At 40.5% G+C, this 16,757-nt stretch overlaps 2 protein-coding genes across 2 annotated transcripts in view; both read left to right on the forward strand.

The window, feature by feature from the left end:
- Positions 1 to 9,111, forward strand: part of LOC116303260 (uncharacterized) — an 18,810-nt gene extending 9,699 nt beyond the window's left edge. The window contains exons 16-28 of the mRNA XM_089034568.1: positions 239 to 310; positions 1,076 to 1,147; positions 1,433 to 1,504; positions 2,288 to 2,359; positions 2,544 to 2,618; positions 3,471 to 3,539; positions 4,663 to 4,749; positions 4,821 to 4,987; positions 5,651 to 5,791; positions 5,926 to 6,180; positions 6,465 to 7,338; positions 7,671 to 8,077; positions 8,654 to 9,111. Of these exons, the coding sequence (XP_088890694.1) occupies positions 239 to 310; positions 1,076 to 1,147; positions 1,433 to 1,504; positions 2,288 to 2,359; positions 2,544 to 2,618; positions 3,471 to 3,539; positions 4,663 to 4,749; positions 4,821 to 4,987; positions 5,651 to 5,791; positions 5,926 to 6,180; positions 6,465 to 7,338; positions 7,671 to 8,077; positions 8,654 to 8,949 (2,659 nt within the window). The 3' untranslated portion in view covers positions 8,950 to 9,111. The remainder of the gene's footprint in view (positions 1 to 238; positions 311 to 1,075; positions 1,148 to 1,432; positions 1,505 to 2,287; positions 2,360 to 2,543; positions 2,619 to 3,470; positions 3,540 to 4,662; positions 4,750 to 4,820; positions 4,988 to 5,650; positions 5,792 to 5,925; positions 6,181 to 6,464; positions 7,339 to 7,670; positions 8,078 to 8,653) is intronic.
- A 1,402-nt stretch (positions 9,112 to 10,513) lies between these two features.
- Positions 10,514 to 16,127, forward strand: LOC116303269 (uncharacterized). The gene is made up of 2 exons (XM_031712783.2): positions 10,514 to 12,610; positions 13,221 to 16,127. The coding sequence occupies exons 1-2, from the start codon at positions 11,935 to 11,937 to the stop codon at positions 15,431 to 15,433; spliced, it is 2,889 nt and encodes a 962-aa protein (XP_031568643.1). The 5' UTR covers positions 10,514 to 11,934; the 3' UTR covers positions 15,434 to 16,127.
- The last annotated feature ends 630 nt before the right edge of the window (positions 16,128 to 16,757 follow it).

Here is a 16,757-nt window from a genome sequence, read left to right on the forward strand (position 1 = left end):
GGTATTCATTATTGCTATATAGCGGTACTAAAGGCACCCATCAGTATATTATGAGTATTTTCTGTTTAGTATTTTGCTAGAACTGTTAGAAATAGATTAACAAGGTAATGAGAAATGCTGGTGTAAGACATCAAGCCCTGTGATACACCCGGTTCTCTTTAAGAGGAAGCATTATTTATATGTTTCTGATCATTTCATGTATAAAAATGTTTTATTAACGTATCATGTCGTAATTTAGGGAAATCAGCTTCAATAACATCAAAAATATCACTTCTCGAACGTTTGCAAAGCTTCGACGTTTAATGATCTTGTGAGTAAAACCGGCTGTAACTTCATTTCTGCTACTAATGCAATCAGTTTTAGTATATTATATCATGTAAAATATCTATCCATAGAGGATTTGCACCATCACGTGATGGCAGCCATGACAGGAGGCAGGAACAATAGTCCACTTCATAGTTCCCTGCGCCATCTTGAAAGGTAGCCGTGCCTTTGAAATCGAAGTGAAAAGAACGATGAGCTTTGCAACGATAGATATGTAAATTGTCCAAGGTGTTAAAAAAGGTCTCAACCGTTGCAAGCTCACCGTTCGTGCGCTTTAATTTCAATGGCATGGCTACCTTTCAAGATGGCGCGAACTGTGAAGAGGACTATTGAATTAAGTTTGAATTAGGAATTGGTTTAATCTGATGTAGATGAGATATAATTCGTTTTTTCAGGGAGAAAAGACTGTTGTGCCTCCTGTCATGGTTACCATCACGTGATACAATGAGTGTCAGGTTTAATTCTCATGTTCAAACTGTTATTGCTCTAACAAAATTACAAATATAAGAGTAAATATAGGAGTAATATATACAATATGAGTGGCCGTGTTGTATCAGATATACAACCACGAGTCGAAGGCGAGTAAGAAAATTGGAGTTAAAGTTTATGCAAATCAGGACGATTTTGTATCATATTTACAACCTCCTCCACGGACAATGATTTCTATTGTGTTTTCCTCATTAATTATTCATGAGGTTTATAAATTAGAGTAACAAAGAAATCAGATCTTTTACTGTTTTTATGTTACCAGGAATCTTGGTAGAAATGAAATTGATTATCTTCATCCTGAAACATTTAAAGGCAAAACATACATTTTACGATTGTAAGTATTGTAATCGCGCGCTCTGACTGCTTAATTAATTGCACGTGATCAAGTACTCCAATTTAGTCCGTAAATACATCCATTCGCTTATTAGAGTTTATCGATGCGCCAAATCCTGCATGGGTATGCTTGGCAAGTCTAAGTTAAATTGTAGGTCGACGCAGAAGGATAGCATTCTATTGGCTATGCCCTCGCGCAGCTCGTATACCCGTTCTTCCCCGCAAAAATATAACTTAGCAATTACCCATCGTTCTTTTAATCTTGCGATAACTTTTTCTCTTATAGATATTTGAACAGCAATCGTCTTTCAAGGATCCCAAAAGGGCTGTTTGATGATCTATATCGATGTCAATTTATGTGAGTGTACCTGTAATCTTCCCGCTTCCTGTATCTATCTGAATTCCTCATGTCCATGCACCTTTAGCCTAGGAAGGAAGGATTCCTTCTGCTTCCTGCTTCATGTATCTATCTGGGTTCCTCATGTCCTTGCACCTTTAGCCTAGGAAGGAAGGATTCCTTCTGCTTCCTGCTTCATGTATCTATCTTGGTTCCTCATGTCCATGCACCTTTAGCCTAGGAAGGAAGGATTCCTTCTGCTTCCTGCTTCATGTATCTATCTGGGTTCCTCATGTCCTTGCACCTTTAGCCTAGGAAGGAAGGATTCCTTCTGCTTCCTGCTTCATGCATCTACCTGGGTCCCTCATGTCCATGCACCTTTAGCCTAGGAAGGAAGGATTCCTTCTGCTTCCTGCTTGATGAATCTATCTGGGTTCCTCATGTCCATGCACCTTTAGCCTAGGAAGGAAGGATTCCTTCTGCTTCCTGCTTCATGTATCTATCTGGGTTCCTCATGTCCTTGCACCTTTAGCCTAGGAAGGAAGGATTCCTTCTGCTTCCTGCTTCATGAATCTATCTGGGTTCCTCATGTCCATGCACCTTTAGCCTAGGAAGGAAGGATTCCTTCTGCTTCCTGCTTCATGTATCTATCTGGGTTCCTCATGTCCTTGCACCTTTAGCCTATCCTTTGGCTCTAGTCAAATGCATAAAATTAGTGATTCATGCGCATTGCTAGAAATAAACACCTGCTGCGAGGCAATGTTCAGATACCGACAATTTAACTTCTCTCGCTTTTTATTTTAGTCTTTTAAACAACAACGATATTTCTTACATCGAGCCTGGGGCAATGAGAGGACTAACACAGACCAGTCATGCGTAAGTCAATAATTTTCTACACTTCTACTTCTATAATACGTTCTTTAATATTACGGGGATCGATTTCATTCTCAGTCAATATGAGTGATATTAATAACTGTGACAAAAAAAAAACAACTCTAGTTTAATGTGAAAAATAGATATACTGTTGAATTGTGAGTAACAAATGGCTTTATCTAACCAGATTTTTCCATCACAATAAACTGACAAACATAACGAAGCGGGATGAGTTCCAAGCAATGCGTAACCTTGTGCTTGCGTAAGTATTTTCTATACAGTCAATTCAAAAAACGTTGTCGTCGACCGGGTCAAGCCTACGCGATTGGACCGAAAGGAATATGGGTAAAAATCACTGAAGCGGTTAAATATTCGTTCTGAATTAATTGTTCCCGCTAGTAATAAGATAATAATCAAATGCATGTCTTTGGGTTTAGGGAAAGAAAAACAAAGTAATTATGATTCAGTTCACAATTTCGAAAATATGAAGGCATTAAAAAAACGTCTCCTTCAACACTTCCCGCTCGCCTACGAAGGTTCGTGCTGTAAACCAGGCATAACTAGTCAGATAAAATTATGGAGTCAACTCGGCTTCAATGATTACTACCCATAGTTCCTTTCGGTCCAGTCGCGTAGGCTTGAGTTGGTCGACGACAACATCTTTTGAATTGACTGTATGTCTTTGTCCCTCAGTCGTGCTTTGCACGTAGCGTACTGTGATTTGCTGTGCCATGCGATGCCATGCCATGCCATGCTAGGCTAGGCTTTGTTGGTGTGGTGTGGTGTGTTGTGTCGTGATGTGTTGTGCGGAAGTGTTGTGTGATGTGGTGTGGTGTGTTGTGTTGTGATGTGTTGTGCGGAGGTGTTGTGTGATGTGGTGTGGTGTGTTGTGTTGTGATGTGTTGTGCGGAGGTGTTGTGTGATGTGGTATGAAGAGATGCGATGTGATGTGCGTATGCACATGCTATTACGTACTGTAGTTTGCTGTATCGCGCTGTGCTACACGATGCTATGCTTTGCTCTGTGTTATATTTATTCACTCTCATATATTTTCAGTTAATGTATATAATTGCCTTGCATTTCAATTTTCGTTTTCTTTAACATATTTCAATAGGATATTTTCGGACAACAAGATATCTAGCATAGAACCAGGATCATTTGTCATGACGCACATGACCTCACTGTAAGTAGATACAAGTATAGCCATTATATAAGACCAAAAAGTATTGTTAAAAGAGCATATTTTTTAAAATAACGTCTTGAGGGTAAATAATAATAATAATGATGATAATAATAATAATAATAATAATAATAATAATAATATAAACCTAATTATATTCACTTTGAAATCACTGGGGATTTCTGCATTTTGATCGTTTCTCGCACTGTTTTGTAGAGCCAATTAATTTGCAGAAAACATATCATTCGACCAATCATATCATAGGGGGGGAAAAGCCAAAAAAGCATGAGAAAAAATAATTGAGGATTTTCTAGTTGTAGTACAGTTATGTTAAATTTCTTTTTTTACAGGAGATTTCAAAATAGATAAAATTAAGTGGTAATTGAACTTCGTGTCGTGCAATTTTGGTCTGAAATCAAACTTGTGATTAACAAATTGCCCTCTACCCATTTCAATTACCATTATTTATTAGACATGGAAAATCTTTCAGCTGTAACACTGATTTACAAAGATGCTGTCTTGGGAAGTAAGAGCTATTGCTAGTTTTCACATGACGTCATCAGAACATCAAAATCTAAACTATAGATCGTATAAAGACATTTCTCAAGTATGTTTTAGAAGTCAGTGTTATAAGTCACAAGAAAAAATCTCGAGTCATTTCGATGTTTGGTTCCCGAGTTATGAAGGTTGAGTTTGTGTCACGCAATACCGTCACGCCTATCTAAATAGCGATGAAAATATTAAAATAATTTACTTTAGTTGAAAGATTTTCCCTTATACACGTTTAAAATATCTATTTAAAGTATATTTAAGTGAAAAATAGCCAAACATATTAAATATTCCATCATTTTAAGACTTTGGAATTTCGTCCGCCATGATGGTATACCAACTTGGAACACCAAGATGGCCGCTCCATACATTTTAACCAGAAATTGCGTCATGTTTACTCGCCTATAGTTCCGCAACTAAATGCTTAACAGCCTTAAAATTTGGCCAGTATACGTAGTTTGGACCGCTTTACAAGAATATAAAACTTCTATTTCATTATAATGCGAATTTACGCTTTTGAAATTCATGATGACGTAGGTGAAAACCAAGAATATATTATATTCACTTTCTCTTACAGAGTGGTTTACAACAACAAGTTATCTTCAGTCAACATTAATGTCTTCAGTGGTTCTGTAATCCCACAAAATGGAGTCTCTATTTTCATGTGAGTTGTATTCATTTTTTCATCACTTATTTATCACTTGTTGACTAAAGTTAGAATTTTTGCATACGAAGGTTTGCAGAAAGTCTACTCAAGTTTACTGTCCAAACAAATGAGTTGGGGGAAATCCTGAATACAACTGGTTTCCTCTGCAGCAAGATTGGGTACTGTCATCCATGCGCTAGAGGGACATACTCTATTGGTGATGGCGTAACCACGGGATGTGTAAAATGTCCTGCAGGTAAAAAATCGTATGATACAAAAGTGGTAATTACAGAACAATTCTGCCCGTGATAAGAATTTCACGGGATGTGTAAAATCCCCTGCAGGTGAAACGTATCATCTTCTGAATTGGCTTCTCTTCTCGCGCCCATGAATGAATCGATACTTTCAATGAAGGCATTGAAGGAAACACTCCAATCCCTTCAGTGTGTGTATCAATGAAATGTGTGAAATGAAATGAAATGGAATGGTGTTGCCCCTTGTAGGGGACAATTGTTCTTTTGTGTAGCACCTGCCTCATGGCAAATTATCTAAAATGAAAATTTTTAAAAATGTTTAAATCTCGACATCTGCTTTGGCATGCAATCACTGCCCCTCGTGTGCTGCTACCAACTAAAAACTAAAACACCATATGTCATGAACATGGTAAATACTGTAAACAATTTTCGTTTAGAACAAATTCTGCCGGTACGTGATAGGAATTTCACGCGATGTTTGAATTGTTGCGCAGATAAAATATCGTATGATATGAAAGTTGTAAATACTGTTGGCCATTTTGATGTTATGTGTCAACCACTTTACCAGGAACAATAAAATGTAACAATCGCAATCTCGGCTCTCATCTCATTTTATGGACAGCTCGATCCACGGAGATGCAATTCATTTTTGTTGTTACTTGCAGGAGGTTTCTACCAGGACTCGGTAGCTGCGGTTGGTTTGACTTCACATGGTAATGGATGTAAGGAATGTCACCAAGGAACCTTTGTGCATCCAAAAAACGCACCAGGAATATTACTATCAGACTGTAATGCTTGCCCTGAAGGTAAAGATGAATGTATAAGATTTGATTTGATTTGATGTAATGTGATGTGATGTGATGAGATGTGATGTGATATGGTGTGATATTATCTGATACAAAATTATTGGTCATCTGTCACATTTGTTTCAATCTTTTAGGGACCAACACAACAAGTTTCGCTGGATTCAGGGCGTGTCCCTGTCTTAGAAACAGCTACCGTTTAGACCGCTTTGGCAAATGTTTCCCTTGTCCTGGTCAAGGGACCATATGTCAAAAGGACGTTGTTATTCTATCTCCCGGATATTATTGGTCCCTTGAGGGACCTGGATTTGCGATTCGAGAATATAAAGAACTGGTGGATAACCTGGAGATTGAGGGCGATGATTACGACAAAAACACCTCTGTTTACCACGGTTAGTAAGATTGCAAGTTGGACACTAATCGCAAAATTAAGTCCTTTAACAGACAAACAAACTAATGATTCCATAAATGTATGCACCGAATCATATTATAGCGACCAATTTGAATAACTATCATTCTGCACTGACAAGCGACTGACTAGCCTCGTGTTCACATAAAAGCGTTTTCACATGTATGAGAGGCTAGTCAGTCGCTAGTCGCAGAACAATAGTTATCCAAATTAGCCGCCATCTTTCAATTCGGTGTATATTGAATGTATTCGTGTTTTCATTGACAGGGGTCCTGCCGATACCACACAAGTGTCAACGAGCAGAATCGTGCAAGGGGGGTCTTCGTGCCGACTGCGCTACAGGCTATACGGGCCCCCTGTGTGCTGTCTGTTCTCATGGATACTACAAGCGCCTCCTTGAATGCCACACATGTCCTTCCAAGACAATCGCAGCTATTCAGATGTCAGGTGTATTCTGCGTGTTGGCTGTCATCTTTGTAGTACTTACCCGAAGCGACAAAAGATCCAAGTCATCGGGAAGGGCCACAACTGATATTTTTCTAGCGCACGTGAAGATCCTTCTTGGGTTTTACCAAGTGTTAGCTGGAATCCTTCAAGCCTTTTCGTACGTACAATGGCCCTCAGCAGTATCTTCTATCGGCTATTACGTGCGCTTCATCCAGCTGAATATTCTGCAGATCGTGCCATTAAGCTGTCTGGTTCCCAGTCTCAAAGTCAACGCGTACAGTGACTTTGTTCTAGGACTGGCAGGTAATGTGGTCTGCGTTGCCATGCCAATGTTATATTACATCATAAGGAAGCTGTGGTTTGACATCAAAGGTATCGATGCCAAAGATGCTCTGTTTGCTTCTAAACGTTCTTGCCTTCGTATGTCATTGTTCCTCTCGTTCGTTCTTTACCCATCAACATGCGTCAGAGTGTTTGAGATTCTTCCTGCCTCGTGCCACCAGTTATGTCCACACGAGGAAGCACGTGTTTGCCCAGCCTACTTGAGATCTGACTACACACTTGAGTGCTTCACCAAACAACACGTGAGGTTTTATTCCGCAGCATACGCGTCGCTGATTTACGTGATTGGGTTTCCTGTGGTATTGACTCTACTTCTTTGGAAATATCATTATAAGAACCTCCAAAAGGAAGGGTACGTAAACAATGATGAACACTAATTAAACGCGTTTGTTTACTGTATCTGGCTGATCTGAAATAGTGACGTATTAATGACGTCACTACAAAATGTCTTGAAGCCTGCAAAAATTGAAAAACTTAAAACATGTCAAATTCATCAAACATCTTTTCACTGTCATCAAGCACTTATTGGCAACGTCCAAAATTTCAAGAGGAAAAAATACACCTCAGTTTTGCAAATGTTCTCTATTTTGATTGGCTAACATTTTATCTCAGGCGGGTATAGGTGGTATAGGTACTGTATATTAGGTATACATCGTAATCATGTTATTGTTTGATTCTTTCCAGGCAAGTCAAAGACGTTACTCCCATCACATTGTCACTCAGTTTCCTACACGAGAACTATTCAAGCAAGTGTTGGTACTGGGAGGCAGTAGAAATGGCACGAAAAGTCATCCTGACAGCCGGCGTTGTGTTTATTGGCTCCCAAAGTCGAACCCAGATCGGCGTGGCTGCCATGACGTCAGCAGGGTTTGCCGTGCTTCATGCTCTATTCAGACCAATCCCAGACCTATTCGAGGATTACCTGCAGATGACGTCGTTATTGGTGACGTCATTTAATCTTGGGATTGGTGTGTTGCTAAAGGTGCCCTCAGATGAGAGTTATGATTCTGGTGTTGACCGTGGACAGGACGGTATTGGACTCGGGATTCTACTTGTCATTACAAATTCACTGGTCATAGCAATCGTAGCAGGTAAATAGACCTTTATATTGATACGGCGGCCATCTTGAATGATGGTATGCCGAGAGGGGCAAACAAGTAGAAAATTTATAAAGCACAGAGTAGCGGGTTATGTATTCAAATGATTTGAAGTTTTAATGTTTCGCATATTGTTCCAACTACCAGCAAGTTCGATTGCTTTTAAGATGTAAACCATTGAGCAATGAGAGAGCTCTCCTCTCACCAATGCAACCTTGGATCGATTCTCAGACTCGCTATCGTATGTGAGTGGGTTACTTGTTGGTACTCTCCTGTGCTTCGAGGGTTAGTCTCAGGGTTTTCCGGTTTTCCTCCCTCCGCAAAATCAACTTCTAAATTCCAATTGGAATTCACTGGATGAAGAGCCACTCTGTGGAAAAGCTACTGTTAAATCCCATTTTTTTAAAATTCATTTTTATTTTAACAAATAATATATATACTATAGTTGTGGCAAGAACCTCGCAAGTATCCTGTTATGTGATTATAGTCTAGAAAGGCCGTCAGTGGACGTAAGTTACCGATTCATGATCATAATTATTGAGGAATATTTGTAATCTCATTCATCAACAGTCCGCTACTTGGTTGGTTTTGGAAGATTATTGCTATCAATGTGCAATAACCCACAGTGTAATGTAAGCTGCTTTTTGACGTTTCTTCTCACCGTACAAGATGCACAGAACGAGATATACGACACGAGATTCAGAAACACAGTCAGCGCGCAAGTCACGGACAGCCTTGGCACGCCTAACTCTGCCATATCTGATATTGTCAATGAAAAAATCGAGATTGATTTGAAAGAACAAAAACAAGTAGAAGGAATTACAAATGGTGACGTCACGAAAATGGTTGAAGAAACAAAATTCTAATTTGAAGAAGAAGTAATCGGACGCGTACGAAGAAATTATCTTCTTCAAGTCAAAGAAAAAGATAAGACATTTTACTACCAATATTCCAAACAATTAGCCTGTACCTACCTACCCACTTATCCACTTACCCACTTACCCACTTACCCACCTACCCACCTACCCACCTACCCACCTACCCACCTACCCACCTACCCACCTACCCACCTACCTACCTAACCACTTACCCACCTACCCACTTACCCACTTACCCACTTACCCACCTACCCACTTACCCACCTACCCACCTATCAAACTACCCACCTACTCACCTATCCACCTACCCACCTATCCACCTACCCACCTACCCACCTACCCACCTACCCACCTACCCACCTACCCACTTACCCACTTACCCACTTACCCACCTACCCACTTACCCACTTACCCACCTACCCACCTATCAAACTACCCACCTACTCACCTATCCACCTACCTACCTATCCACCTACCCATCTATCCACCTACCCACCTACCCACCTACCCACCTACCCACCTATCCACCTTCCCACTTACCCACCTACCCACCTACCAAACTACCCACCTACTCACCTACTCACCTATCCACCTATCCACCTATCCACCTATCCACCTACCCACCTACCCACCTACCAAACTACCCACCTATCCACCTACCCACCTACCCACCTACCCACCTACCCACCTACCAAACTACCCACCTACTCACCTACCCACCTACCCACCTTCCCACTTACCCACCTACCCACCTACCAAACTACCCACCTACTCACCTATCCACCTACCCACTTACACACCTATCCACCTATCCACCTACCCACCTACCAAACTACCCACCTATCCACCTACCTACCTACCCACCTATCCACCTACCCACCTATCCACCTACCCACCTATCCACCTATCCACTTACCCACCTTCTCACCTACCCACCTATCTACCTGCCCAACTATCCACCTACCCACCTACTCACCTTCTCACCTACCCACCTACCTACCTGCCCAACTACCCACCTACCCATCTACCCACCTACTCACCTACCTACCTATCTACCGTACCTACCTACCTACCTACCTTCCTACCTACCCACCTACTCACCTACCTATCTACCGTACATACCCACCTATCCACCTACCCACCTACCCACCTACTCACCTACCTAGCTGCCCAACTACCCACCTACCCATCTACCCACCTACTCACCTATCTACCTACCTACCTTCCTACCTACCCACCTACTCACCTACCTATCTACCGTACCTACCCACCTATCCACCTACCCACCTACCCACCTACCCACCTACTCACCTACCTAGCTGCCCAACTACCCACCTACCGACCGACCGACCGACCGACCGACCTACCGACCGACCTTCCCACCTTCCCACCTACCCACCTACCCACCTACCCACCTACCCACCTACCCACCTACCCACCTACCCACCTACCCACCTACCCACCTACCCACCTACCCACCTACCCACCTACCCACCTACCCACCTACCCACCTACCCACCTACCCACCTACCCACCTACCCACCTACCCACCTACCCACCTACCCACCTACCCACCTACCGACCGACCGACCGACCGACCGACCGACCTACCTACCTACCTACCTAACAATGAGGTTGAGGTTCTAAAGTATTTTTAAAAGGCATTTGGATTGCGTAGGCTTCTTAAAATCTGCTTAAGATGGCCTGTATACTGCATTAAACCTCTTAGTTAGTTAGGCGCCGAGACAACGCAATTAGGTTATATTTTATTGAATTCTTAACCATCATAGATATTAGATAATGCTGATGTGTATCGTGTAGAGAAATAATAAAATGTGTCCTTGTTCAGCATGTAAGTCGGAGTTAAGTTTGCAGTCGGGCTGTACATGTAGTCTGATAAATTAAGGATCGGTTACAAGAGTTTTGAAATGGTCGGCCACCAATATAGCTAGCAAATGGAGGTAACATGAACAGAACAAAACGGAATAAAACACTGAGATCGAAGTAGAACATGCAGAACAGAACAGAAGAAAAGAAAAGGAAATTGGAAACGGGGAAAAAAGAAAATAGGAAGAGAAACAAAGGAGAATTGAAAGACATGAGCAGAGAAGCCAAAAGAAAAGAAGAAAAAAAGAAAGAAAGAAAGAAAAGAAAAGAAACTCAAAGAGAAGAGAAGATATACGACCAGAAAAACTAATAAAAATCAAAAGGACGACGTAAAACTACATGAATCGAATTGAAAAAAAAGAAAGGAAACGCTATCTTTTACTTTAACATCTGCCAATCTATTTGTCCTTTACAAGCCAAACAAAGGAAATGGATAAAAGCCGGCGGCCTTATTCAAAAGAAATATGAAATCTCATGAATACAAGAGATAGAGAGTTTCTAGAGAGTTCCATCAACATTACTTGATATATATTGTTGGACTTTTAGCAGAAGGCACATCACAAATTTTAATTAACTTTTTATTTTAAGTTGAGTTCAAAATCCAAGAGAGAAAGGCCTGCTTTGATATAGCCATATTCAAATGACCAAATTAATCATTACTCGTGGCGGAGACTTTTCTTAATCTAGTTCTTATGATTTCTTTTCGCGACATTAAAAATCCGATTATAAATTTGATAATCCCATTAGCTTTATATTATATTAATACTACTCCTTATAAACTCTGAGTACCAAAGGAAACTGTACTGACTAGAAAATAAAACAAAATGCAAAGATTTTTTTTCTTTCTCTCTTTTTGTTTTTGATTTTTTTAAAAAAATTAGCCAAATATAATCCTATAGCCAGGACTTGTTAAGAATCACATTCAGAATTTTTTTGTACTCATTGGTTTTATTGGTTTCATGGGCCAATTAAATAAAAGTTGTACTATTCATTTAGCTATTTATATTATTCATTTCCGCTGAGTGGAAAAAGCTAGAGGGTTATTAGGAAACACAGCAATATAGTTTGGAGAAGTAGGTTTGGGTGATGGAAGCCGAGCGATCAACACTCCTATCGCCGATGAAGGTTTCTTTTCTTCAACGTCTCTTGGCTGTTTGGCTGTTTTTTACGCTGCTGAAAGTTAACTGCTTCTGTCATGGCGCCGAGCACGGTAGGGTTGTGGTGCACTATAATCAAAGTTTTAACCACTACACTACAGCAGACAGTAATGCTGCGAAGTCCCTTAGCAATAAGCAGACGACTTCCAAGGGTTTCAACAGACAGCATCAAAGAAATTCTGTGCAGTTTGAGACTCCAAGCGACACAAGTATACATGTATCGACAAGGATCGCTGCACGTCGCGTATTGAGTGCTGAGGAGACTTCAAGCCACCCAGATGTGAAGGTGTTGGGTATGGCCCTGGTTACGCACCATCATAATCTACCGACTGCCCAAAAAGTACCGACGATCAAAACAATCTATCGTGGATCAAGTGCTGAAGAGACTGCAAGCCATCCAGATGTGAGGGTATCTGGTATGGCCCTGGTTAGGCACCATCATAATCTACCGACTGCCCAAAAAGTACCGACGATCAAAACAATCTATCGTGGATCAAGAGCTGAAGAGACTGCAAGCCACCCAGATGTGAGGGCGTCCTATAGTACCTTAGCTCTGACTAGGGATCAGAATCCACATACTGTCGAAATTCACTCAAAACCTAAAGGTAAAGAAATTTTATTTCATTTCGACATTTTTTTCCAACTGGAACCGACAGCGCGCTTCAAATGCTTCTCTATGAGGATATCATTTTAAAAGTTTTGCATTTGATAAGGCTAAACCGCCAATACATTAGAAAAAAGATAATATGAGGCGATGATGTCACTATGGAGAAAATTACTGATCTTTTACTTAGGATCGCGCCAACCGCCAACTTTCTTACTCAAGCTTCACTTGTACAATACTTTGGCCCTACTTTGAGGCACTGAAGCCGGAGTATTTGGGTAACAAATTCTTTAACTTTAATCCGCATTTGAGTATTTATATAGAAAATGCGCAATATTAGTATTAAATATTATTATTATTAACCGTAATACCTCGAAAAAAATAATAAAAGGTCGAACAAAAATAGAAAAAACGTCCCCAACGAAACTGCTGAAAACACACATTACCTCAATACTGAACAGTCTTTGGGATTAGAATTATCGAAATACCAGCCGCATGCAAAATAATGCTTTTAATCCCACTATCGTAATCCGCAGTAGGTGTCTTCCAATATAACTAATGGTTAATTGAAAAAATAGATATTCTTACAATGAAACCTTCTGCTCTGACAGGAAGTGAACAAATACACAGGACAAAGAAAATCAAAACGGTGCAAGAAAACAAGCTAATATATTTAGAAAACAACTTGAAAAGAAGCTTCAAAAAACGACAAAAAAGAGAAAGTACAAGTCAATTAACCTGCAAGTTTCCCAGCTTTCTGGAAACCTCGCCACTCTGTTTGGTATCTAAACTAATCCCTGGAAAAGTGTGCAAATGGTTTCACACCCGGCAAGATAAGACTCCGCTTTTTCCTTTCCCAAACATTGTCCCACCCTACCACAATTGGGAGTTACAGGGTAGTGCGGCTCAAATGCGCAATATGAACAATAGATATCTTTTTGGCTGCATCCAGAAATACAGCAACAACCATTATCTAGTCAAAATTACTGGCAAGTTTAAAGAAATTGGAGAACGATACCATCACTACACTCGTTTCCTTTGCGTGAAATTCGTTCCAAGAGGTCTCAATGTCGTCCAGTACATGGTATCCAAAAGCAGCAACGTATCTGAGGACTTGCACTGTGATACACAGAAACTGAAATATGTTGAACAGGTTCTGATTGCTGATAAATTTCGGGAGCTACCTGATTGTCCACGTGATCTCCGTGGGGCATTTAGAATTACGCGGGTTCACGATGCTGTTCACAACGTCACATGTCACTTGAGTCCCCTCAAAGCAAGTCTTTTGGAATCAGATTGTGTGAATAAAGAAGGCATATATTTGGACTTCAGTGCGTTTCGTGGTTGTGATGGATTTAATAACGATACTAGTGGAGTAATGTATGCTAGGGATATCGTATATCTGCGGTGTTATAGCGCATCATGGAAGAAAGGTGGTTGGAATTATGTTGTGGTTAAGCGCGACAAAACGAAAAAGAAAATTGGCTACAGAAACACCGAGATGTTCCATTGCCTACGATTTAAGAAGGACCAAATAACAAACAATATTAAGCTTTTTATATACTTTGATTCTTTATGCGGATTCAGTGACAGCCATATCAAGAATTCCACTCCTTATTTTGTGTTTGATATAGTGCCTCTTACATCTTCCTTGCTATCAAACGCCAAAAAAACTGAGCTAGAACAACTGAGATGCGACTTGCCTAAAGCTATTTTGGGAGAGTGGATTGAAAAATCAGCTTATTCTGGTGAGCAAACAATCAGAATTGGAAAACAAAACATAGAACTGGGACAAGAAGGAAAGTATATGTGTATGCAGTCCGATAGAGGTCAGGGAATCAAATATCTATTTCCTACAAGCAGATGTGTCAAAAGAACCTGGATGGAACGAAGGAAAGTTTCCCATTTCAACAATAGCTTCATGCTTATTTCTGCTAACTTGCCCATTGGTTGTCGTCCACGATTCGTGGGGTTCTCTGTTTTACAGAGCGAAGCTACTAGTAGCATTCATCTTACGTATCGTCTTTCTCAAAGTATTGCGTTACCAATGGAGTCTATTCAAGATCCCATGCTGTTTGTTCAAAACTCACTCCCAGAAAAGTTCTGCAACAAAAGACATCTCTTTAGATTGGATCCTTATCCTCGCTGGGGTCGTAACATTGAAAAGATCGCTGTTCGTCCAAATGCCTTGGAAAGTAATCAACCTTTGCTGGACTGCAGATTCCAGGGACCTCTTCCTAACATGTTTTCCTTTTCCGGAAAGCTTCGCGTTAATGTTATTAATGGTGGAATAAAAAATTCAAGGTGTCCTGGAAGAATCAACATCTGCTCAAGTCCGACTCAAATCCATCTTCAGTATGATGTGACGTGCAGGAAGAAGGATGCAAGCTATGGCTGCCTTGGGAAGGTATGGAATACCAAACAGAAACGGGGACAAGATCATTATTTGCTGCAAGACTTGCATACACACCAGATTTATTGCGCTCGATCGTCGGAAAGTGGGTTTGAAATAGTACGAGCAGCGTCTATGCAGTGTTATGAATTTTACTGGGGACTAGCGGCCTTTCAACAACAGTTTCATGAAAAAATCGATATTCTTACTGAAGGTTTTATGGAATGTCCTACAGGAAGCCCTGGTGGCGCGACTGATGCGACAGGTGCTGTCTTAGAAGGGGATGTTACAGACCCTAACAACACACTTGTTCCCCTTAAAAATAACACCAAAATCAAGGCAGTCAGTACCTCACCAAATTCAATATATAGAGCAAATATTCTAAGTTTAATAATTACCATCTGGATTTGGTTGGAGTATCTATTACTTTAATTTTCTCGACATTTGCTTGCATAGCGAAGCCATGTTATTATTGAAACAAAAAAATTAGACTAAGGCCCTGGATAAACGAGGAAACATGTCTCCAGGAACATGTTTTCTTAAATGTTTTTAAAGGTGGCAAAACTGTCAGGGAACATCGGGAAACATGTTTACTCAATATCGGTTAGCGCATGCGCACTTCCAAGATGAACCTAGCGTCGCTAAGTAACGAACTTTTAGAATGTTGACTTTCGTGGCTAAACGAGGAAACATTGGGAAACATTGTTTCCATGCGTCTTGGAAACATGAAATGTTTCTGCCGCACAGCATGCAACACTAATGTATAAGACGATGCATAAGCGCGTGCCAACGTACATCCAAAATCTCTTTGAGCTGAAAAAACTTAATTACAACTTATGTAATCAAAAAAATACTTTTCAGTTCCTAAGCCACATACTGAGTATCTTAAGAATTCTTTTTTTTATAGTGGTTCTTCACTGTGGAATAGCCTTCCGCAATCTGTGAGAGAGGCAAAAACATTGAAAATGTGTTTTCTTAATGTAAAGACTCCCACGGCCTACATGTAAAGAGGTATCTAAAGCATGTATACTATATATCTGTATTTAGTTAGCATTTATATTATATATTTTTAGCTGTAATTGACTGATGTATTTTACCGTGGTTAAATAAAGATTCAGATTCAGAACCCGCCAATAGGTCTTTGTCAGGAGGAGCAATTGCACATCGCGACAACCGACCCGTCCCCTCCATCGCGCGACCATCTACTCCCATCCCCTCCATCCCCTCCATGGCGCGACCATTCACACACGAACAAATTCCTCTTTCCCCTTTCTCCCCTCTCTGTCTCTATTGTCAAAAAGTCGTGGTATTTGTACTCAGTGATTTTAGTACATAGTACTCGAGGGATTGGGACCCTCTGCAGGCAAAATGTTTGAACTAAAGAAGGTTTAAACAAAAGAAGGTGAGAAATTAGGATAAAATCGCATGAGCACTGAAAGCGATTCTTAAACTATGAACTGGCTTATACAAGAGTATTATTGTACAATATACTTGCTGGATAGCTGATTATACCAATTTGCGCGCAATAAAGAGATTACTTCAGCATCGTTCACCGCACTTACTGTTGTCAAAAAGTCATACTAGTACTGATCGTACTCTCGACTGCACTGACATAGACCGCGATTTCAATATCCTACGCTCAAGTTTCTCATAATCTTATTGCTCCTGGCAACGTTGTGCACGCTGTATCTCAACAGATCAAGCTGTTTCTTTCAACCTTTTAGAGTGTACCATCAGTTGATCTTTGCAGGCCATA

This window comes from Actinia tenebrosa, unplaced genomic scaffold (assembly GCF_029948245.1).
Source record: "Actinia tenebrosa isolate PJP-AT-01 unplaced genomic scaffold, QUT_ActTen_1.0 PGA_scaffold2__45_contigs__length_23673736, whole genome shotgun sequence".
NCBI classification, from domain to species: Eukaryota; Metazoa; Cnidaria; class Anthozoa; order Actiniaria; family Actiniidae; genus Actinia; species Actinia tenebrosa.

What these genes read in the sequence shown, in the direction of transcription:
- LOC116303269 (XM_031712783.2), top strand. Translation starts at nt 11,935, where the DNA reads ATGGAAGCCGAGCGATCAACACTCCTATCGCCGATGAAGGTTTCTTTT. An exon ending in AATTCACTCAAAACCTAAAG is followed by an intron (nt 12,611 to 13,220) that starts GTAAAGAAATTT and finishes CTGCTCTGACAG; the next exon opens with GAAGTGAACAAATACACAGG.